Here is a 24,612-nt window from a genome sequence, read left to right on the forward strand (position 1 = left end):
TATGGACTAAATGTTGTGATTCTACAAAAATCGTATGTTGAAGCCTAATCTCCAATATGATGGTTTGGAGGTAGTGCCTTTGGGTGGTGAATAGATGAGAAGGTGGAGCCTTCATGAACGGAATTAGTGCCTGTGATGGTTAACTTTATATGTCAATTTTATGGAGTGCCCAGATTAAACACTATCTGGATGTGTCTTTGAAGGTGCTTCTGGACAAAATTAGCATTTGAAATGATGGACTCAGTAAAGTAGATTGTCCTCCCCAGTGTGGTGGGCCTCATCCAATCCAGTTGAGGGTCTGAATAGAACAAAAGACAGAAGGAGGAATTTGCTCTTTTTTCCTGCTTCACTGCATACGCTGGGATATCTCATCTCAACTTCTGCCCTTGGACTGGGATTTACATCATTGGCTCCCCTGGTTATCAGGCCTTTAGACTTGGACTGAATTACACGACTAGCTTTTCTGGGTCTCTAGCTTGCAGATGGCAGATTGTGAAGTTTATCAGTCTCTATAATTACATGAGCCAATTCCTCATAATAAATCTCCATATTTATATGTGCACATTTTCCAATATTTAAATTGCTTCTGTCTATAAGGCCTTAAAAGAAGGATTCAGAACTCCAAGAGATAGATGTCCCTCAAAGAGGTTTTAGAATAAAGTCATATTTCTTTTCTTCAAAATACCTTTAAGCAGTAATTAGGTATGACCTGTTCTGGCTTTTCCATCCCCTGATCATAGATTTTTTTTGTTTTGTTTTGTTTCTGAAATTGGAAGAACAGCCATTTCTGTCTTAAGAGGAATAGAAAAGAAGAGGTTTATCTATAGGTAAGCTTTGTGGACATACCTGCTCCTGCTTCCCCAACAGAAGTTACCTTTCTTTCTTTAATAACAATCAATAGTGGTGGCATACGGTTATATAGTTATAACTTTTCCTTTCTCATCTGGGTCATTGGAAAAACAGGCTTTCTGCATTCTGTAATAAAAATATTACAAAGTAACAAGCCTGTATCTCTCACTATTTAAAACAAGAAATAAAAATGTTGCAAGCTCTTTTATGCTTTGGTTACTTTCCCTTAGTAACTTAGAAATTGTGGTACCATGCTCTAGGAACACTGATCACAATTATTAAACCCCTCTTTTTGTAGCTCTAGGAAGAGTTTACATATAGAAAACAGTCAGGAATACCTCCATCTAAGCTTTATCAAAGGTTTCTTGGAATACTGGTGGAATGGGAAAGAGTCTGGACTTCATTATTCTACTCCTTGCTTCAGACTTGGCTGTGCTGCTTAGTAGTAAGTTCACTTCAGGCAAGTGATGATCTATTTGAATCTTAATGTCCTTATCTATAAAATGCGATACAAATATCCCAGTCACAGTGTTGTCATAATGAAAATACCATATGTAAGATATCCCACTTCATACCTGGCACAAAGGAGGGGCTTAATTTATTAGTCCTGTTATTTCAAAAAAAAAAAGGCCCACTAAAATATATATATATATAATATTTATTTCCCACCTGGAAACAACCCAAATGACATCCCCAAATGACTATCAGTAGTAGACTGAATTTTTTTAAATGTGGAATATTCATACAATGTAGTACTGTAAAGCATCAACTACCATTAGCAAAAAAATATGGCTAAATCTCACCAACATAATATTGAATGACATAAAATAATACATTCTGTATTATATTCTGTATAATTCCATTGAAAGAAAGTTCAAAAACAGGCAAAATTAATCTATAGCGACAGCGGTCAGAAGTCATAACCTTTTGGAGGGAGGATAGATTGGAAGAAGGAAAAAGGGAGCCAGCTGGGGTGCTGAAAATGTGTTATGTCTTCTTCACCTGCGTGGTGGTGGTTAGGTATAGGCGTATGTATGTAAAAATTCATCAAACTGTACTCTTAAGGTTTGTACATTATCCATGCACTATTTATACAGATGTAAATAATACATCAATTAAAAAACTATTCCTTTAAACCCAAGAGCTGGATTTTTGTATCAATATCAATTTTATTTATTAGGAGTGTGTCTAGCAGTACATATAACATGCCAATAGCTGGCCATCTTGCAGGCAGTGGTCAGTCTGTCCCTTGTAAGTGGCCCCATTTCAGAGCTAGCCTGGAGCTGACAAGCATATTGTAAGGGTCATGCTCCATCATTACTGACAGCTGGAGATGCCATCACATGCCACCGGCAGCAAAGCACAGGGAAAACCAGGCTGTGGACTGTGCTTCCCACCCTTAGGCTTGGAGGCACAAGCCCCAGCAATGGAAGGATTAAAAAGCCTCAATTTAAAAAGACAGGGGGAGGGGAGGGAATGTGGGCTGCACAATTTATAAATAGACATTCCCCGAGGCTGCCTGATGGTAAAGTGGTTGTTTAGTAAATCTTTCTCCCTTAAGAATCCCATTATCGGAGAGCATTCAAAAATACCAGTTTCATTTCGTCTTTTGGGGGAGATCCTGGGTTTCATCAAGTCAGCCCTGTTGGATGATATTTCTTTCTCTCAAATTTAGGGACAGGCCTTCGATAATTTGAATCCGCTACACATGGAGCACAAAGATGATGATGATGATGATGATGTGTCTTTTGCCAAATGGATGAGCAGCTTCTGGGGACACAGCTGGACAGAAGAAAATGAGAGAGGACTCCGGGACCGTCATGGATCACAAGACGCCACTTACAGGAAAACCTCCCTGCCCTGCCCAGTGAGTTATGATCAGAAAACCAGGGGAGAGCTGGACTAGGGGAGGGGGATTTCTATCAGATAATTTTTGAAGAAGCCTTTGGTATAAAATCTTCTTTGTTTAAAAATCAGTACTTCTAAACCTTTTTATACCCACAAAAGTCCCTTTTATTATTTTATCTTGTCCTTCAGGGGACCTGAATTTCATTTATTAGGTAAAGATTTCTTCATTTTTAGTATCCTAAGATATCTTTAACTACTATTCAGAGCTCCTGATAAACCTGAGACAATCTTCCTTAGGGTTAATATGACTCAAGCCAAAGGAAAGAAACTTAATGTTATAAATTAGTCTGTGCAGCATCAGGCGTGGGTCAATGTGTGATTTCCAAGAGTCTTTTTTGAAATACTGAAAATAGCTCTGAGATTTGATGACCTCTGAAGAACTGAGGATTCCACATAATAAATCACTACCTTTGATAAATTTGATATCCTTTTAATTCTGGCTCCCCTTGGGTTTCCTGAGGGTAGAGGGAACCAAAATTTTTCTGCTCTCAGCACTACTCTTCCATAGGGAAGCAGAGCACCCAGTGTCTAGGGAGCAGGATGCAAGCAGGAGAAAGCTCCTGAGAACAGAACGGGCCGGGGGGGGGGGGGGGGGGGGGGGGAGGGGAGGCTGACCAGTGAGGTCTCAGCAGCAGGCTCAGGCAGAGGTTCTCTCTGCTCAGTGGCAGGGCTGGAAGACCCCGCAGCAGAGACCTGCGTCCCCTGCTTCACATTACACAGCAAGGATATAGGTTGTCTTTTTCACAAGTCACTTAGGACTCTAGCTATAGAGAATACCTCCCCAAACTTCTGCTTCTGTCGACCCCAGAACCACGTACATTTTGAGGCAATGTTATTTTATTTCAGTTTTAGCCTCAGAGTTCCCAGATGCAAAATGCCTGTGAGAGATATTACAGTGGGCCTGGCAATGTCTTCTACTCCCAGTGACCAGCAAATTTGAGGAATAAGACCTCTTTAAGACACAAATATTTGAGGATAGATTTCTTACCAAATGCTCACTGAGGCACAAAGGGCAAGTTTCAACAGCTCTTTGAGCTTCAGGTTCCTTATGTAAAAAAGAAGAGAGCTGGACTGGGTGATCTCGGGGAGCTCTTCTTGCTCTGAGTCCATGATTCTGTTGTAGATAAACGCCTGCTTATCATACTCTCATTTTAATCTCTTATGTTCCAATTCAAGTGAGGTATTCACAATGTGTGAACCAGAAGTACAGTTAGTTTCCAGTTTCCAGATAGTGAGAACCAGGGAGAAACAAAGAGAACTGTGATAAGCTGTTTATCTCAACAGCCCTTTAGAACTGTTGAAAATACAAAAACAAAGGAAGAAACATGACTTATAAAATACAGTTTTGTTGAATACATTTTAGCATCTCTTAGACTTTTAAACCTGAGATAATCCACCCTTTTTAGGGAATCCAGTTTTAGGTTGCAATGTTGTTTGCCTAAAACTACGGGGACTAGCAAGATTCGTTATGTATGGCGTTTCTAACAGTGTCTGTGTATCTCTTCCTGCTCATACTAGCTTCGAGCATTTGCCTGAATTAACCTGTTTAGATTCTCTAAGTCAACAGTGAATTCCACAATTATCATACTACATGCAGAAAGTATGTGTTTATTTAAGGAGACAAAGCATAGAATAAAAATGAGCACCTGGCCGAGCAGAGTAGAGAGAGTGTGAGTGCAGAACACAGAGCAGGGGACCCAGGGTGACGTGGGCAGAGTCCTGGAAATAGTCAGGGCTCTGAATGCCCAGCTCCAGTCACAAAACACCATATATTTATGACGAAAGCCTATAGTTAGATACTTAGCTTTTCTAACTCTAAAATGTGCTCAGCTTTTTCTTACTTTAGAGATAAGAGATAGGTTTTCATTTGTGTGTGTGTTTTGCTTTAAGCTCAATCAATAACTTGAAAAGCTTACTTTTAGCCTTGTCTCTTTTCTTCTCTCCCCACTGCTCCCATCTAAGGTCTTCCCTCTCACAACCTATTAATAACCTATATCCATCTATATATTGCATGTATAGGAAGAGAAGAGCTTCCCCTTCCTTTCCCATTTGAATGTGGTTTCTAAAATGGCTTTTAGCCTCATGATTCCTGCAAAACCATGGCAATGGAGCCTTGATTCATTGAACATATTTATTGAACACCTACTATGTGCCAGGCATCACTTACACTAGGCAGTATAGTCTTAGAGGGTACAAAAAGACATACATGATCTCTGTGCTTGTGGAACTTCCGGTCTAGTGGAAAATACAAATCTGGCAGAAAGAACAAGGCAGACAAGGGGTAAAGCTTGGTCCTTCTCAGAGAACACTACTTTTTGACAAGACTCAGTATAATAATCGTGATTGCTGATTTAAAGTAAATTTAAAAAAATCTAACTTTACTGTCCTGATGTTCTCAGGGGAAAAAAAGGAAAGTAATATGAAGTCTCTTCCATGAAGTGAATGGATATGCCTTCTACCTCCAGCACCACATGAATACAAACTTGAAGTAAAACGGTTCCCATATTCCTTATTTACTCTGCTCATTGAAAGTGGATTTTTAATACTTTAGTCTATCCAGCTCTCTAGTCATCTTCTTCAGCTTAGCATGGTTCTCTTAACATTGTTGGGCCTAGTGGAAGGGAGGATTATGCTAAATGAAAGGACTCTTCAAGGAGGAACTGAGTCGCCTGGCCTAGGGCTTTGCTAACTCCTGATGGACTTTTCCAGTGCTTCCTCTGTGTTCCAGGGTAAGCACAGTAGGTGCTTGCCCACATGATATCATTTGAGGGGATATAATATGAGTCTTTACCTGTGTGTACCCAAAGGATTTTTTCTTTTAAAAAATAATCACCTTTAACCATTTTTTGTATTCTCTCTTCATATTTTCAACTTAAAGCGGTAGAAGATATTTTTAATTTTTAGTTTTATCCCTGAATGACCTGCATAGGTCGTGCTCATGGCTACACACTCTCATCACTACAGTATCTCACTGCAGGAGTGGTTCTCCTGCAGTTGCTCACTCCATGGATAGGGCGGGGCATGGTCCCCTTAGAGGATCTCTCACAAACCTGAAGAGAGGGAATACCCTAAAGTTTCATGACTAATGTATATCTTGTTTTTGAGGTTAAATTTTTATTTCATTTCAATAAGAGACAATGCCTTAATCCCCAACATGAAACTTGTGATAGTTTTTTTTTTTTTAAGATCTTATTTATTTATTTGAGAGAGAGAAAGAGCGCAAGCTGTGGGGAGGGGCAGAGGGAGAGGGAGAAACAGACTCCCCGCTGAGCAGGGAGCCGGATATGGGACTTGATCCCAGGACCCTGAGATCATGACCCGAGCCCAAGGCAGACACTTAACCAACGGAGACACCCAGGTGCCCCGAAACTAGTGATAGATTCACGCAAGAGTAACAACTCTGTGGAAGGACTTTTAGCATAACGTTCCATGGATTTGTTTTCTGTCTTCTACTAGATGTAGAGGAGTTGCTGGGAAGGCAGCAGAGGCAAGCGGCTAAGGGTGGGGGAGGGAGGCAGCCTTGCAGGGTCTACCACTAGCAGCGTAACTGACTGAGTTACTTACCTCTCTCTGCTTCAGATTCCCCATACGTAAAGGGGATTGATGGTAGTAGTGGATACCGCATAAGAGTATAGTGAAGATTCAAAGAGTGATTTATCTAATGGAATTAGGACATTGCCTGGTACCTAGTAAGCACCTGTGCTTCTTATTATTATGCTTTGGAAGTGTTGAAAGTTGGATTTTTTCCCCAGATGTTGCTTCAGTTAATTACTGCAAAAAGTCTTTCATTTTGCCTTTCCCTCATTGTCTTTAATGTTTCTTTCTTGTTTATACTACAGTGAGAAGACAGTAGGTAATTTTATATTCAAGTTTGGCATATGGCATATGTTCTGTTATGGACTGAATGTCTCCCCCACCCCCACCAAATTCATATGCTGAAGCCCTAACCCCCAAAGTGGATGGTATTTGGAGATGACGCCTGTGGGAGGTAATGAGATGTAGATGAGCTCATGAGGGGGGCCCTATCAGATGGGATTCGTAGAGACACCAAAGAGCTTGTCTTTCTCTCTCTCTCTCTCTCCTCACTGCTATGCACTGAGGAAAGACTAGACAAGCACAGAGAGAGAAGGTAGCCATCTGCAAGGCAGGAAGAAGGCTCTCACTGGGAACAAAATCTGCCATCTCCTTCATCTTGAGCTTCCCAGCATCCAGAACTGTGAAAAGTACATTTCTATTGGTTAAACCAGCCAGTCTATGGTATTTTGTTCTGACAGCTTGAGCTAAGGTGTGTCCATACCAAGTGATGATCACTGGGCAGTGGAGGACTAGTGACGAAAATACTACTGTGCAAGACTGCATTTAATGTCATTTGGAATGATCTCAGTGGCATGTGGTTTAGATGGACTTAGTTTGGTTACTTCAGTTCCTGGGTGAGCGAGACAAGTCCTTGAATTGTTCCCTAGGAGAAGATTCCAAGTGTCTGAGGCATAGTGCTGTAACCTCCAAGGAGCTCTACCTACCACTCTCCTTTGTTTAGCGAGTTGTGGGTTATGTTAGGGTCTTGATGACAGTGTCCCATGGGTTTACTTTGTAACAGTCTGACAGAGCAGGGTCTATTTATTTCCTCAATTAAAAAAATATTATTTTACTCAATAGTTTAGAATATCCTCAGTGGATAGTATTGAGCTGACCTTTGTTATTTCTAAAAGAGCTCTACTGTTTACGAGTTGAACATTTGAGTCTTTTTTTCTCCCAATGCTGTTTCCATAGATAGCAATTTACAACCCTCTTGGCTCTTATGATAGCATTAGACTCCATTATAAAATATTCCTCACATAAAATTCTTTTACATTAATTCCTAAAGACCTACAAATTATTATTAGTTTGGTAAGAGAATTCTGTTATAACTGGTCATTGTCAGCAGTCACATTTACAGGCAATTTCACATAGAAATAGAATGAAGTTGTTGCTGCTGTTGAAGATAAAGGTTTAAGATTATTAATTCAAAAAATAGATGCCACTTTTAGGCATGCCACTTTATCTCTTGAGTTAAGCCACTAGTCATATAAGTTTTAGGCAAGTCACTTAGCTGACCTAAGATTCATTTCCCTCATTTGTAATAGGGGAAGAATGACTCCCTTCCAGGATTTGTTCTGAGGTTAGAGATCAAGGACATGGTCCCCAGAGAGCCTGGTACACTATGACTCAACATGGGTCTTATTCTCCCAGCACCTGGAACTTTCTCCTCATTGTTCCTTAACTTGGTGTTAATGGATGGCTCGGGTACTTCCATTTACACAGAGGGCAGGAGGGGTACAATTGAAGGTGATTGCAGTTAAAGCCAGGATAAAGAATATCAAGTAGTTAAACTCTTCAGGAGACAATATTACGTGACCAATTTTTAAAAATGTTTTAAAGATTTTGTTTTTAAGTACTCTTCAGCCAACGTGGGGCTCTAACTCACAACTCCAAGGTCAAGAGTCATACACTCTACTGACTGAGCCAGCCAGTCACCCCATTAATTTCTTTTCTTTTTTTTAAAGATTTTATTTATTTATTTGACAGAGAGACAGCCAGCGAGAGAGGGAACACAAGCAGGGGGAGTGGGAGAGGAAGAAGCAGGCTCCTAGTAGAGGAGCCTAATGCGGGGCTCGATCCCGGAACGCCAGGATCACGCCCTGAGCTGAAGGCAGACGCTTAACGACTGCGCTACCCAGGCGCCCCTAATTTCTTTTTTTTTTTTTTAAAGATTTTATTTATTTATTTGACAGAGAGAGAGAGAGCACAATCAGGAGGAGCAGCAGAGAGAGAGGGAGAAGGGGCTTGATCCCAGGACTCTGAGGTCATGACCTGAGCCAAAGGCAGATGCTTAACCTACTGAGCCACCCAGGTGCTGCCCCCCCCCCACACTAATTTCTTCTTAAGTGAGAACCTATGCCTTGGGTCGGAAAGTGCAGAGGGTTTTTTTCTTTGACAGGAATTGTTTTCTGGGGTCGCAGTGGAAATGGCTGTGGTGCTGAGCACACTCTCTGTAAGGCATGTCAGGGTGGTCACTACTCTGAAGGTGGCCCCCGCAGCACCCTTTGTGTTTGTGGCTTTGTCGTCTGGGACCCTAGCTGGTGAGCTCAGAGTGAAGGGATCCCATTCCACAGGGCAGAACCTGCCTCACAGTGTGGGAGAGAGAGCTATAGGCCTGGTCCGTGGCTGGCTGGTGACAAGTGCATACTTGGTCAAAGCAAGCTATGTATGAAGGGCACTATTTCATGTCTTTGTTAGGAAAATTCCATTGGAAGGGCATATAAAATCCCAAAAGTAGAGCTTGCGTGGTACGTAAACATATTTGAAAATGGGAGTTCTCCCCGTAATCAATGAGAGAGCTCTTTTGAGCCTGTTTCCCACAAAGTCACACACCACAACAAACGAACCAAAAGACCTATCTGATAGGAGATTATTAAGTTTATACTCTCTATGTATTGTGATAAAACACTTGCCATTCTTTTTAGGCCTCTCAATGGAAGAGAACATTTGCATAACATCCTCATTTCATTCCCAGCCTCAAATTTTTAAATTTTATTTTTCAAGTTTTATTGTGGTAAGAACTCTTAACGTGAGATCTACCCTCTCGGCAGATTTTTAAGTTCTCATTTAAGTTAACGAGAAGCACAGTGCTGTACAGTACAACTCCAGAACTCACTCATCTTGCATAACTGCAATTTCATACCCAATGATTAGCGACTTCTGTTTCCCCCCTCTCTCAGGCCTTGGAGACCATTCTATTTCTTGCTTCTTTGGGTTTGACGATTTTAGATACCTCATGTAAGTGCAGTCATTCAGTATTTGTCCTTCTGTGTCTCATTCTCAATTTTTGAAAGTATCATTTTTTTCCTGATTATATAGTACGCCATCACTGCAGAAAACTTGGAAAATACTAAAACAAAAATAAAAAATCCCTCAGCACAAAGAAAAACTTTCAAGGCATTTGGGTATATATTACCCATCTTATGATACTACCATACTTCAAGCCCTGCCCCCTCCCTCCCTCCTCCAAGACAGTTATGCTCAACAGGCTTCTTTTCCTTCCACTCTAGCAAGCTTTTCTGTGGCATGGCATCTGAACATATGGGGCTCATCTTGAGGCAGAAACATGTTCCCTGTTCCCTAATTAACCCTGCTCATCCTTCAGATTGTATCTTAATCATCAAAGCTTCACAAAAGTCTCCCCTGACCCTCCTAGCCACTTCAACACCCACCCAAACATACATAAGTTTACCTTGTTATATCCTCTCTAGGCACCTTGAACTTTTCCTTTATAGCATTTGGCCAAGGCTGTAGGCATGTGCCCTATTTGTTTAATGTTCATCTCCCAGCATAATCTCCAAGAGGGGGACACTGTGCCTGTTTGGCTTCCCAATTTATCCAAAGCACCAAGCCAAGTACCATGTCTTACCTATAACAAATGGAAAAACATACACAAATTTACCTCCTATCCTTTTAGTAGCTTTATAAGTCTTTAACCATATTTTTTATTATTGTTTGATAGAAAGTTTCTAGATATGTGTGTTAGTTTGCCATAACAAAATACCACAGACTGGGTGACTTAAAGCAGAAATTTGTTTTCTCACAGTTCTGGCGGTTAGAAGTCTGAGATAAAGGTGTCAGCAGGTTTGGTTTCTTCCAAGGCCTCTCTCCTTGGCTTACAGATGACCAACTTACTGTGTCCTTACATGGTCTTTCCTCTGTGTGAGCATATTCCTGGTGTCTCTCTGTGTATACAAATTTCTTTCACTTATAAGAGCATCAGTCAAACCAGTAGGACCTACTATAATGGTCTCAACTTAATCATTAGAGGCCCTACCTCCAAATATAGTTATAGATGTATAGTATAGATGTACTCACATAAGACTTTAACATATGAATTTGGGGCAGAAGAATACAATTCAGCAAATAACAACATGCAATGGATAGATGCAAAGGGGGAAGTATTTTAAGGCCTCTGACACGTATTTCCAACCGTTTTCTAGGAAGGATGTACGTATTTGTAGTCCTACCAGCAAGGAAGACAAGTGCCTATCTCCCTGCACTCTTGCCAGTGTTGGTACCATTAAATAACATTCTTTTTTTTGCTAACCTGAAAGACAAAATTGTATATTATTTCATTTTCCATAATTTTTGACTACTAGTAGGCACAATTTTTTACCAGTTGGTATTTTTCTTTCATTCTTTATACATTTATTCATCTTATATATATACATTTTTTAATTAAGATTTTATTTTTAAGTAATCTCTACACCTGATGTGGGGCTCAAACTCACAACTCCAAGATCAAGAGTCACATGCTCTTCTGACTGAGCCAGCCAGGTGCTATATATTTAATGAGCTCATGTTATGAATAGGGCAAAGTGCTGCATACTGGGATTCTAGCAGAGAATGACACATAGCCCTTGATGTGATGGGGCATATAGTCTAATGGCTGAGAGACATGTAACAAAATTACCCAAAATATTGATTATGGTTGTGATAAGTATCATAAAGGAGAAGTAGGAGACCCCAGCAGGGCATCTAACTGGGACCCGAACCCCCCAGGGTGGTAGGAAAGGTTTTCTGTGGAAGTGCAGAGTGACTGAAATTGAGATTAGCCATTCCCTGGGATAATGGGGTGGGGTGGTGAGTGGTCATGAGCTGAGAGGACCCCCTGTGAAAGTGCCTGTGTTGGGTAGGAACAAGTGAGCTGGAGGAAGTAACTAACCAGTGAGGCCGTCACTGAAAGTGTGGGTGGTGCAAGATGAGGTACAAAATAAAAAGCAATCAGATGTGACTTGGTTCGTGCTCTAACTACTCTGGCTGTTGTGGGAACGACAAAATAAATGGGTAAGAGTGGATATAGGATATTCACAATGGGGAGGCTGCTTCTATAATCTGGGTGAAAAATAATCTGGGTGGCTTGGATTACGGTAGTAGTGATGCTGGAAAAGAGTAGATAGTTTTTGAGAGACATTTGAGAGATGGAATCTACTGACTTGGCAAGAGAATGGCTTGAATTACAGATCTGAGTAACTGAGTGAATGGTGATGCCATCTTCTAAGTTAGGGCACACATGAGGAGCAGGTTTGGGGAGGAGAAGTGATGAGTTCAGATTTGCACAAGTCAGGCTGAGTGCCAGTGGGATACTACGAGGGAACTTGAGGGGGCAGAAACTCAGAGGAGATGTCTGGGCTAACAATATAAATTAGGAAATCAGATGATAGCTAGAAATTGAAGCCTGAGGATGAGATATTTAGGGAGACAGTATAAGAAGGGAAGGAAGACTAATTTAGAACCTGGAGGAACCCCGACAGTTATGAACAGTTAGGAGGAGAAGTGAGCATAAAGGTCTAATCTGAAACACAGTGGCAGAAAGATCTTCCCCGGGGATGCAGTGGTAGAAGACAAGGAAAGATTGTTTCCGGGGGGCCACACGGGCTACTGGATTGAATGCTACCAAATGATTAAAGACCAAAAGTGCACAGAATTTGGTGACATTGAGTCAATATCCTGCCCAAAATCAGTCCTGGATGCAAAAGCTAGATTGGAGTGGGTTGGGAAGTGAGAGAAATTGAGAGAACATTTCTTTCAAGATTGCCTTTCTGAGCTGTCTGTCCTTTAATTATTTTCTAATTGTGACTTTAACATTGGTGTTATTGTATTATATGACCTCTATGTTTGCCTGTATGCATGTGAGATATACTTATTTATTTTTAGGATATCTATTAAAGATTACTGACATGTAGCAAATATTTTTAAAATTTACCATTAATTTTGTTTATATTGCTTGTGATGCACATTGGCTTTATTTTTTATGTAGTAAATTTTTTTCCTTATGACTTTTCCCATTGTTCTTTTGCTTAGAAATTCTTTCTCCATATAGAAATCACATAAATATTCACCTTTGCATTATTTCTTAAACATTTATGGCTTCATTACAGTTTTTTCTTTATAATTTCAGAATTTATTTTTACATATCATGTTTAAAGCTTGGAATGCTTCATTATTCTACCCTAATGCTGAAGGATGCACAAAGCTAGTCTTGGGAAGTTCTACTTAATGTTTTAACTAATGATCCTACTTCATTGTAGGAGGAAGGCCCTACTGATCAAAACGATAAAATTTCAGTTCAACATGAGATTTGTTTAGTTGGTAATTTATGGATATTCTGTCCCTGTGCTAATATTGTACAGTCTCTTTATATTGCAGAAAATTTTTATTCTGTATTCCCAGTTTCCTGCGCTTCCCAGAATCACATCGTCTGATAGCCATCCCAGAAGGCATTCTCATGAGGACCAGGGATTTCGATGCCATACCCGCACGCTGGATTACAGAAAATGCTCAGCAGATGAGTCATTCAAGGAGCCACTGGAATCAAAAGGAAGAGCCCATTCCAAAATTCAAGCATTTTCAGAGTCCTTTGAACAGCAACTGTGCTTTAGAACCAAACGCTCTGTCTCTTTGGTACGTAACCGAATTATTGAATATTTAACCACTTTAGAAAAGGAAACCCAAAGGGTTCATCCTCACCAAGTTTGAGGAGAACAAATCTAACTTCTTCATTTAAAACCATAGTGATGAGGTGTTTGAAAAATGACAGTTTTAGATAGCCCAGATGTATATAAATTTTATTATTATTTTTATTGGAGATACCTGGTGTAGGAAGAATTCCTGGAGAACCATGGGTGAAATGTTTTTGTTACTGAGGTCCTCTGGTTCTTTGAGACGATTTTTGTCACTCTTATAAGTAATTGTGACTTGTTCTTTCACTATTTGAAGAAGGAAAAACTACTCCAACTGTTCCTGTCCTTTCATATTTAATCCAGTAGCAAATAGTGTATGATGGTGGGGTGTTCCCCTGTACTTCTGTTTTTTTAAAGATTTTTTTTACTTATTTGACAGAGAGAGTGAATGACAAAGAGAGCACAAGCTGGGGGAATGAAAGAGGGAGAGGGAGGAGCAGGTTTCCCACTGAGCAGGGAGCCTTCTGTGGGACTCGATCCCAGGACCCAGAGATCATGACCTGAGCTGAAGGTAGATGCTTAACTGACTGAGCCACCCAGGCACCATCCCCTGTACTTCTAAAAAGTACGCAGAAGGAATTCTCTAAACATTAGTAAGTATCCAGGAGTACGAGCTGTCCAGGCATTCACAGTGGGCTGTGGGAGTCTAAGTAAAACACAAAGGAGAGACAGGTGTGAAGTGGGGGAAGAGTGGAAACTCCATTGATGATACATAAAGTGATAGACTAGAGATCAGTTAATTTGGGTATAGTTTTTGAACTCTGCAACATGTTCACTGAGTGGCCTTGAGCAAAATAACTTCTTTTTTCTTTTTTTGTTTTTTGTTTTATTTTGGAATAATAATGTGTCTCTGCAGTAGGCAGAACAAATAAGTGACCAGGTGTATTGCCACCTGGTTCTTGAGCTGTGCTCTGTGGATGTACAGAGGAAGATGTGTGGCTGCTTCCTAGCTCATTGCCCATCTGAACACAGTGCTTTCTGCTTAGCAGTGATGGCTGTTGGGACTGTCTCCATGCATTTTGCCTCATAGGTGGCACCTCACTTTTATCAGAGAGTGACCCTGTGTATGATTCCCCATTCAGTAGGCTGCTCTCTCCACCTGATCATAAGAGGAATAGGGCACTGGGTATTATATGCAACTGATGAATCGTTGAACACTACAGCAAAAACTAATGATGTTACCATACCTAAATCTAATTAAGAGTTCCTGTTTTGTCTTTTCTTTATATTGTTTCTTTAAAAAAATGTTTTCAGACTTAGAACGGTATCTCAAGAGTAGTACAAAAAAATCCATTCTTCATTTAGATTTCCTCCAAATGTTAATGTGTTATATTTACTTATATCCTCTCTCCTCTTCCAACCCCCCAAACAAGGGCAGGAGAACATTCTGTTACAGAAACACAGTACAATAATTAAACTCAGGAAATCAACACCAATATAATACTTTTATATCTAATTTATTGATCTTGTTCACATTTTACCAGTTGTCTTAATAATATTCTCTATAGTGAAATTCTAGATCATGTGTGGCAACCAATTTTCACATGCCTCTAACTGGTTTTATTCTGGAACAGTCCCTCAGTCTTTCCTTGTCTTTCATGACACTGACATGAAGAGTACAGGCCAGTTATCTTTTAGAATGATGCCTAATTTGGGTTTATCTGATCGTTCCTCATGATTAGATTTAGATTATGAACTTTCAGCAGGAATATAACAGGAGTGCAAGAATTCCTATTTTAAAATTACATGTTCAAGCCATTAATTATATTAATTCAGGAGACATATCAGTTTTTTCTGGAGCAAGTTACAGTATAAGTGTATTTTGAAAAAAAATTTTAATCTGAACTGTTCTTTGTTGATTATGATGTCCTCAGAAAAAATTTTATATAACAACACATCTTACGTAACTGCTTGCATGATATCATTTGCTAACAATATAAGCCCTAACAGTGTGTGAACATGAAATCAGTTCTCTTATTTAAAGAGATACTCATCACATTATCCCTAAAATATCAAATGTTAGCGAATATTTCATTTTCCATGCTCTTCCTTTTGAGTACCAAGGCAATCAATTTAGCATTTTCAACTTCTTGACTCAAGAACTCTTCTCACAGTTCCATATAATAGTTAGAAACCTGCTAAGAATTTACAAAATAATTTAATTTTTTTCATATTACATATATAAACATAGAGGATAGATAATTTTATTAAATATTTTATATCAATTTTAAAGAGTATTTTATAGTTTATCCTTATGTAAAATTAAAAGTTTAGAACATACATATAGTTTAAAACTTGTATTTTACAATTGACATACATTTCTAAAGCTAACTACACTAAAAAGTATAGTTTATCAGAAAATCTAAAACTGATTTATATTTTGATTGGGGGCCAAATGTAGAGTAATGTGTAGATTAAAATTTTATATCCTTTAGCATCAAAAAGATCTGAAGGTAATTTTGTGACCTGATCATGACCAACAACATTAAATTCTTTCATTTTGGTATTGAAAACCTCAATTGTCTTATTTTGATAATTTTTTACATTTTGTTTCTAAACAATGAGATAAGAAAAAAAAATTTCAGTTCATTACTTACAAGCATTCCTCAGATAGTCTTTATTCTCAATGAGGGAAGAGCCATCACTATTTTGAAAATAATCATCCCTATATTTCCTCTTTTTTATACTGTTCTTATAGGTTTTGGAAATATTCATGACTGCTACGTAGGAACTTTGATCAGGCTGATGATCTTAATACGATGGTAGAGCTAATGAAAATAATTTGAGGGCACATTTACCGAACTAATACAATTTTTAAGTTTCTCTTAACTTGTATCTTAGCTTCATCATTTGTTTCTCTTTGTGACTCTGGCCACTGGACCAGTACAGATAGAAATGAAACAATCTAGGTATAAAAACGATTTGGCACTGAAGAGTAGCTGACACTGCCGCAGTAACCAGACACCCTCATGACTCAGCCTGCAGCGTTGAGTCATGACTGGCACTCATCACAGTGCATACTCACTTGACAGACACTCAGGTGTTTCCCCAGCATTTCCCATTCAAATGGAGGAGGGGGGGAGTCATGATGTTATTTGTTTATTTTTAAAAATAGAGGTGTAAGTAGATGCCATCACCACCTTTATTAATGCCATTCTTTAGTCAGTAATTCCTTCGAAAGACACTTCTTGACCATGGAAACGAGAGAAGCCTTCCCCCTTCCCACCTCATACTTCCCTATCATATCACCCTGTTTGGTCATTATCATTGCACTTATCACTGTCTGTGATCTTCTTGTTTCCACTTAGGCTTATTGATTGTCTGTCACTCTCCACCTAGGGGTAATATTGAAGAAGGAGGGTTTCTTTGGTTAGTACTGTATTTCCTGATCTTAGAACAGTCGTATGTGCTCAGTAAACCAGTGAATGTGTACCCCTGGGCAACCAGCTGGGGAATGGTAATGTGCTTGGATGTCATTTCCTCAACACTTCATTCTTCACATAGTCCTCACATTAGAACTTCAGGCAAACCCTCCTGTTAATGTAATTTAAAGAAGTAGACACTGGGAGGTTAGAATCATTCCATATATCATTCACTTGCCATATTCCTTTTCAGAAAGCACCAGGAGACTATTAATTATATCCTGTGGAATCACATCCCTCTATACCTCAGGGTTGTGTACGGGTTGAGTTTCCTCCATAGACCTTCTGCCGACACCCAAGGCCCCATTCCTTTTATTTATGACTAAAACCTTCAGCAACACCTCTGGGCTCCTGCTAATTTATTATGAGAAGCTAAGATGTGGAAGTATACTAAATGACCAGGGCTTTCTTCATTTCTGAGTTAGGAGAAATGTGGCTCGTTGTCAGCTGTCAGCATATTTCTCCCCTTTTTTCTGACCTTTCTCTTTCAGGGACCTGAGAGCAGAAAGGAGAGAAGTGAAAGGGAATGCCTGAGGATGGAGATAAAATCTCGAAAGAAAGTGAAGGAAAGAAGGAACTCTAGGAAGGAAGAACATGGAGAAGCATACATGCCCCCCTTGCTTGAAAAAGAGCCCAAATAGTATTTTGTTTCCACATCATGTCTCCAGATACCACTGTGGTTTTTGGGTCCCAGTATGCCAGGCCAGGTGGTGGTAGCTGTGACGAGGGTCCGCAGCCGCTGAGTGACTGCGGTGGGTGCCGCTGCTCCCCAAGATGACTCGCACTGGACTCCAACTGCTTCTGATGTCTTAGTCGAGAGTGTGATGTGCTATGTTGTCCTTTTATGGGAATAAGGAGAATGAAAGGTATTTTAATAGAATAAGTGATTCTTAAAAATGTAAAGAAAGGTATTTAAAGAGCCACCCACCCGTCTTCACTAACTCTTCTTCCACATCAACCTTGCAAATCATTTTAAATAAAAGTCATTGGTGTGACTCTAAGTTTACTTCTTTATCAGAAGTAATTAAATGTCTAGGCCGTCGTTGAATGAGAACTGGTAATTAACATGCCAAATGCCTTGCTGAGTTCTTCAGTGCCTTACCTAGAATAATCCTCACTACTCCGAGGTGGGACCTATTCTTTTCACTTGCTAGTTGAGGAAATGGAAATTTAGACATGTCTGGGAACTCATCAGTGAGGTGGCAGAGTTAGGGCCAGAGCCCAGTTCATTTTGACTCATGCTCCTAACCTGAGGCAGGACCTTCATTTCCCTTTAGCCCTGGCTCCTAACTTGGTGTGTGTGTGTGTGCGATGTGCATGGGATGAGTGGATGTGAATGAGAAAAGCAGGAGCTGGAAGTAACTTATGATTTTGATTACATGGTTGGAGACTGATTTTTTTGAGGTCAGCTTTATGCTCTGGGTTTTAACTTTATGAGATCATATTCTTATTTTTTTAGATTTTATATTGAGACATAACTGACATATAACGTTATGTTAGTTTCAGGTGTACAACATAATGGTTTGATATTTTTAATATATTATGAAATTATCACCACAGTAAGTCTAGTTACCATCCATTATCACACATAGTTACAAGTTTTTTTTCTTGTGATAAGAACTTGGAAGATCTACTCTCTCAGTAACCTGCAAATATACATTATTACTATTGTCACCATGCTTACCTTATATCCCATGACTTATTTAAAAAATATTGAATGCTCCATGAATTTACGTGTCATCCTTGCTCAGAGGCCATGCTAATCTCCATATCATTCCAATTCTAGTATATGTGTTGCTGAAGTGAGTACTTCTTTTTTTTTTAATTTTCAGCTTTATTGCGGTACAATTGACAAATAAAATTATACATTTTAAATTGTACAAACATGATGATTTGACATATGCATGCTTTGTGGAATGATTACCACAATCGGGTTAACTAGCACATTGAGGCCATATGCTATCACTATTTTTCTTCCCTAGAAGAAAAGATACTAGAACGCTCCCTATTTATTCTTTTTTTACATTGAAGTATAACTGACATTTAACATTCTATTAGTTTCAGGTGTACAACATAATGATTTGATTTTTGTATATTTTGTGAAATAATCACCGCAATGAGTCTCATTAACATCCATCATCACATGTAGTTACAACATGTTTTTTTTCTTATGATGAGAACATTTTTTTTTCCATTAAAAAAAACTAGCTTTAGGGGCACCAGTTAAGTGTCTGCCTTCGCCTCAGGTTATGATCCCAGGGTCCTGGGATTGAGCCCCCTGTCAGGTTCCCTGCTGATCAGGGAACCTGCTTCTCTCTTTCCCTCTGCCCCTCCCTCAGCTTGTGCTCTCTCTCTCTCTCTCTCGCTCACTCTCTCTCAAATAAAAAAATAAAATAAAAAACCCCCCCACACCCCAGCATTATTGTGGTATCATTGATAGCCCCAAACTGCACAGATTTAATGTGCACAATTTGATGGGTTTGGACATATGTATATTCCCATGGAATCATTACCACCAAACATCAATTCTTCTTCTTTCCCGTTCAGCAGTGCTCTGAAGCATGGCATTTCTCGACTACTTCCACAATTCATACAAGTCCTCTCTTCTTACTATGGATCCTATTTAAATTATTTTTGAAGTAGGCTCTACACCCAGCATGGAGCCCAATGTGGGGCTTGAACTCATTACCCTGAGATCAAGACCTGACCTCAAGACCTGAGCTGAGATCAAGAGTCAGACACTTAACCGACTGAGCTACCCATGCACCCCAGTATGGATCCTTTTTTGAAATTACTTAAGGCAAAATTAGTAAGTTTGAGAAAGTTTTCCTCATAGACATATATGATGAGAACTTTTAAGGTCTATTCTTTTAGCAACTTTCAAATATGAAACACAATATTATTAACTATAGTCACCATGCTATATATGACATTCCTATGACTTATTTATTTTATGACTGGAAGTTTGTACCTTTTGATCCCCTTCACTCATTTCACTCACTCTTTTATCTCCCCTCCTCTCAGGCAACAACCAATCTGTTCCCTGTATTTACGAGTTTTGTTTTATTTGTTCATTTGTTTCTTTTTTTAGATTTCATATATAAGTGAAATCATACAGTATTTGTCTTTCTCTGTTTCACTTATTATTCACTTAGCATAATACCCTCAAGTTCCATTCATATTGTTGCAAATGGCAAGATTTCATTTTTTTGTTGCTAATAACGTTCCGTTGTATATATACACCACATCTTTACACATTTATCCATTGGTGAACACTTAGTTTGTTCTATATCTTGGCTATTGTAAATAATGCTGTGATGAACACAGGGGTGCATATTTCTTTTTGAATTAGTGTTTCTGTTTTCCTCAGATAGATGCCCAGCTGAATCATATGGTAGTTCTGTTCTTAATTCTTTGCAGAACCTCCATACTGTTTTCTGTAGTGGCTGCACCAATTTACATTCCCACCAACAGTGCACAATAGTTCTCTTTTCTCTATATCCTCACCAACACTTGTCATTTTTTGTCTTTTTGTTAATAGCCATCCTGACAGGTATGAGGTGATATCTCATTGTGGTTTGATTTCTATTTCCCTGATGATTAGTGATGTTGAATATATTTTCATGTGTCTGTTGGGTGTCAGTATGTCTTCTTCGGGAAAATGTCTATTCATGTCCCCTGCCCATTTTCCCTATTTATTCTTTGTTTCTGTCATGGCTCTTCAAATGCCAAGGGCAGCCAGAGTCTCCATTTGTAAAGAATATCTCCCAAAACTCTAGTCATAATACTATAATTAGTTGTTTATGTAAGGCACAAGGTAGCTTTGTCATAGGCAGTAAAGGAAGGAAAAAGAGAAGAAAAAAAAAAGGAAGAGGAAAACTGAGAAAAAAATAAAGTAGCAATTATCTTTAGTTTGTATTTTTTCAATTTTCTTTTTAAAAATTTTATCTTAATTACAGTATAGTTAATATGCAGTGTTATATTAGTTTCAGATGTACAATACAGCGATTCAACAATTCTGTACATTACTCAGTGTTCATCAAGATAAATGTACATTTTAATCCCCTTCACCTATTTCACCCATCTCTGTCCATCCCCCTCCCCTCTGGTAACCATCTGTTCTCTTCAGTTAAGAGTCTATTTTTTAGTTTTTCTCTTTTTTCCCTTTGTTTTGTTTCTTAAATTCCACATATGAGTGAAATCATATGGTATTTATCTTTTTCTGACTGGCTTATTTCCCTTAGAATTACAACCATGTTGTTGCAAACAGCAAGATCTCAGTCTTTTCTATGGCTGTATACAAATTGAGTGTATATACATATACTACATCTTCTTTATCCATTCATCTATCAATGGACACTTGGTCTGTTTCCATACTTTGGCTATTGTAAGTAATGTTGCAGTAAACATAGGGGTGCATATATCCTTTGAATTAGCATTTTCATATTCTTTGGTAAATACCCAGTAGTGTGACTACTGGATCACATGGTAGTTCTGTCTTCAATTTTTGAGAAACAGCCATACTGTTTTCAACAGTGGCTGCACCAGTTTGCATCCCCACCAACAGTGCATGAAGGTTCCTTTTTATCCACATCCTTGCCAATACTTGCTTCTTGTGTTTTTGATTTTAGCCATGCTGAAAGGTGTGAGGTGATATCTCATTGTGGTTTTATTTTTTATTTAAAGTTTTTATTTAAATTCCAGTTAACATATGGTATGATCTTAGTTTCAGGAGTAGAATTTAGTGATTTGAGTTCACCTCCTCATTGGGCCTCAGGTGCTGCCTTCTGGGGCACAAGTTTGGGCCACAGACCTTCCGGGCTTTCTTGCTGGGATTCTGGGGTGAGGAGCTGCTGCATTAAGTCAGTTGGGCAGGAGGAGGGGCAAGATGGTGGAAGAGTAGGGTGTTCCATTTCAACCAGTCCCCTGAATTTAGCTTATATCTACCAAGCCATTCTGAATACCCACAAAATCAGCATGAGATGTAAGAATATATATCTGGATCTCTACAAGCATAAAATCTCCAGTGGTCACGAGGGTGCATCTTGCCTGGATTGTGGTTGATACTTCAGACTCTGTACCTCAACCCTCAACCACCCCTCAAACACCCCTCAACAGAATGAATAGGAGGAGGAACTCCCGACAAAGAAAAGAACCAGAGACAATGGCCTCTCCTACAGACCTAATGGATATGGATATAAGCAAGATGTCAGAGATAGACTTCAGAGTAGAAATTGTGAAGTCAATACCTAGGCTTGAGGAAACCATCAGCAGCAATACAGAATCTCAAAGGGCAGAAATGAGAGCTAATCAGGCCAAACTTAGAAATGCTATGAATGAGATGCAGTCTAAACTGGATACTCTAACAGCTAGGGTATATGAGGCAGAAGAACAAATCAGTGACTAGAAGATAAGCTGATAGGAAGGAACAGGAGGAGGCCTGGGAGAACAGACTTAGAGAGATTAACAATGCCATGAAACATGCCAATGTCGGAATTATTGGGATCCCTGAGGGGGTGTAGAGAGGGAGGACTAGAAGGTATATTTGAGCAAATCGTACCTGAGAACTTCCCTAATCTGGGGAAGAAAACAAGCATTTATGTCCAAGAGGAAGACAGGACCCCTCCCAAGATCAAGGAGAATAGACCAAAGCCTTGGCATATAATAGTAAAACCCGCAAATCATAGATCCAAGGATGACATCCTGAGAGCAGCTGGGGGAAGAGATTTCATATGTACAGAGGGAGGAACATCAGAATAACATCAGACCTGTCCACAGAGACCTGGCAAGCCAGAAAGGGCTGGCAAGATATATTCAGGGTACTAAAGGAGAAGAACATGCAGTGAAGGGTACTTTATCCAGCAAGGCTGTCATTCAGAATGGATGGAGAGACAAGGAGCTTCCAAGACTGGCAGAAACTGAAAGAATATGTGACCACCAAGCTGGCCCTACAAGAAATATTAAGGGGGGGTTCTATAAAAGGAGAAAGACCCCAAGAGTGGTACAGAACAGAAATTTACAGATGCAATCCATAGAAACAGGGACTGTACAGACAACAGGATGGCAATAAATACATATCTTTCAGTAGTTACTCTCAACATGAACAGCCTAAATGCTCCCATGAAATGGCACAGGGTTGGAGGTTGGATACAAAGACAAGACCCATCCATATGTGTCTACAAGAGACTCACTTTGAACCTAAAGATACATCCAGACTGAAAGTGAGGGGATGGAGAACTATTTATAATGCTAATGGACCTCAAAAGAAAGCTGGGGTGGCAATTCTTACATCAGACAAATTAGAACTTAAACCAAAGACTGTATTAAGAGATCCAGAGGGGCATGATATCATTCTTAAAGGGTCTATCCAACAAGAAATCTAACAATTGTAAATATCTATGCCCCCAACATGGGAGCAACCAACTACATAAGTCAGCTGTTAAACAAAATAAAGAATCAGATTGACAATAATACATTAAGAGTAGAAGATTTTAACACTCCACTCTCAACATTGGACAGATCATCTAAACAGAAGATCAACAAAGAAACAAGAGCATTGAATGACGCATTGGACCAGATGGACTTCGCAGATATATACAGAACATTCCACCCTAAAACAATAGAATACTCATTCTTCTCAAATGCACACAGAACTTTCTCTGAAATAGACCACATACTGGGTCACAAATCAGGTCTCAGCTAATACCAAAAGATTGAGATTATTCCCTGCATGTTATCAGACCACAATGCCTTGAAACTGGAGCCCAATCAGAAGAAAAAAATCAGAAGGAATAAGAACACTTGGAAGTTAAAGAGCATTCTGCTAAAGAATGATTGGGTCAACCAGGAAATCAAAGAAGAACTTAAACAATTCATGGAAACTGATGAGAACAAAAACACTTCAGTCCAAAACCTATGGGATACTGCAAAGGTGGTCCTAAGAGGGAAATGCATAGTCATCCATGCATCTCTTAGAAAATTAGAAAAATCCCAAATGCACAAGCTAAACTTACACCTAAACAAGCTGAAGAAAGAACAGCAAATAAAACCTACACCAAGCAGGAGAAGAGAAATAATAAATATTAGAGCAGAGATCAATAAAATAGAAACCAGAAAAACAGTAGAACAGATCAATGAAACTAGAAGCTGATTCTTTGAAAGAATTAATAAGATCAATAAACCACTGGCTAAATTTATCCAAAAGAAAAAGAGAAAGGACCCAAATTAATAAAATCATGAATGAAAGGAGAGAGATCACAACTAACACCAAGGATATAGAAACAATTATTAGATATTATTATCAGCAACTATATACCAACAAATTAAGCAACCTGGAAGAAATGGATGCCTTCCTGGAAACTTATAAACTACCAAGACTGAAATAGAAAGAAATTGACAGTCTGAATAGACCACTAACCAGTAACGAAATTGAAGCAGTAATCAAGAACCTCCCAAAAAACAAGAGTCCAGGGCCAGATGGATTCCCAGGGGAATTCTACCAAACATTTAAAGAAGAAATAATGCCTATTCTCCTGAAGTTGTTTCAAAAAATAGAAACAGAAGGAAAACTTCCAAACTTGTTCTGTGAGGCCACATTACCCTGATCCCACAACCAGGCAAAGACCCCATCAAAAAGGAGAATTACAGACCAATATCCCTGATGAATATGGATGCCAAAATTCTCAACAAGGTCCTAGCCAACAGAACCCAACAGTACATTAAAAGGATTATCCATCACGACCAGGTGGCATATATTCCTGGGACGCAAGGGTGGTTCAACATTTGCAAATCAATCAACGTGATAGAGCACATTAACAAAAGAAAGACAAGAAACATCTGATTCTCTCATTTGATGAAGAAAAAGCATTTAACAAAATACAACATCCTTT

General features: G+C 39.2%; 1 protein-coding gene and 1 non-coding gene across 6 annotated transcripts; one reads left to right on the plus strand and one right to left on the minus strand.

The window, feature by feature from the left end:
* The first annotated feature begins 776 nt into the window (after positions 1-776).
* Positions 777-17,729, plus strand: LNP1 (leukemia NUP98 fusion partner 1). Of its 5 annotated transcripts, XM_034657307.1 has the most exons (5): positions 779-827; positions 1,148-1,309; positions 2,525-2,716; positions 12,988-13,242; positions 17,215-17,729. In XM_034657307.1, exons 3-5 carry the CDS (start codon positions 2,558-2,560, stop codon positions 17,362-17,364), a joined length of 564 nt encoding a protein of 187 aa, XP_034513198.1. In that variant the 5' UTR covers positions 779-827; positions 1,148-1,309; positions 2,525-2,557; the 3' UTR covers positions 17,365-17,729. The 5 variants fall into 5 exon arrangements, with proteins under 5 accessions (XP_034513201.1, XP_019652869.1, XP_034513198.1 ...); XM_034657310.1 differs by lacking the exon at positions 1,148-1,309 and having other exon boundaries at positions 777-827; positions 12,972-13,242; XM_019797310.2 differs by lacking the exon at positions 1,148-1,309 and having other exon boundaries at positions 777-827.
* A 700-nt stretch (positions 17,730-18,429) lies between these two features.
* On the minus strand, positions 18,430-18,533 carry LOC117795477. Its single transcript, XR_004619519.1, has one exon. It is a non-coding gene; the product is annotated as a U6 spliceosomal RNA (small nuclear RNA).
* Between the last annotated feature and the right edge of the window lie 6,079 nt (positions 18,534-24,612).

The sequence above is a fragment of the Ailuropoda melanoleuca genome, chromosome 1 (genome assembly GCF_002007445.2).
Source record: "Ailuropoda melanoleuca isolate Jingjing chromosome 1, ASM200744v2, whole genome shotgun sequence".
Classification (NCBI taxonomy): Eukaryota; Metazoa; Chordata; class Mammalia; order Carnivora; family Ursidae; genus Ailuropoda; species Ailuropoda melanoleuca.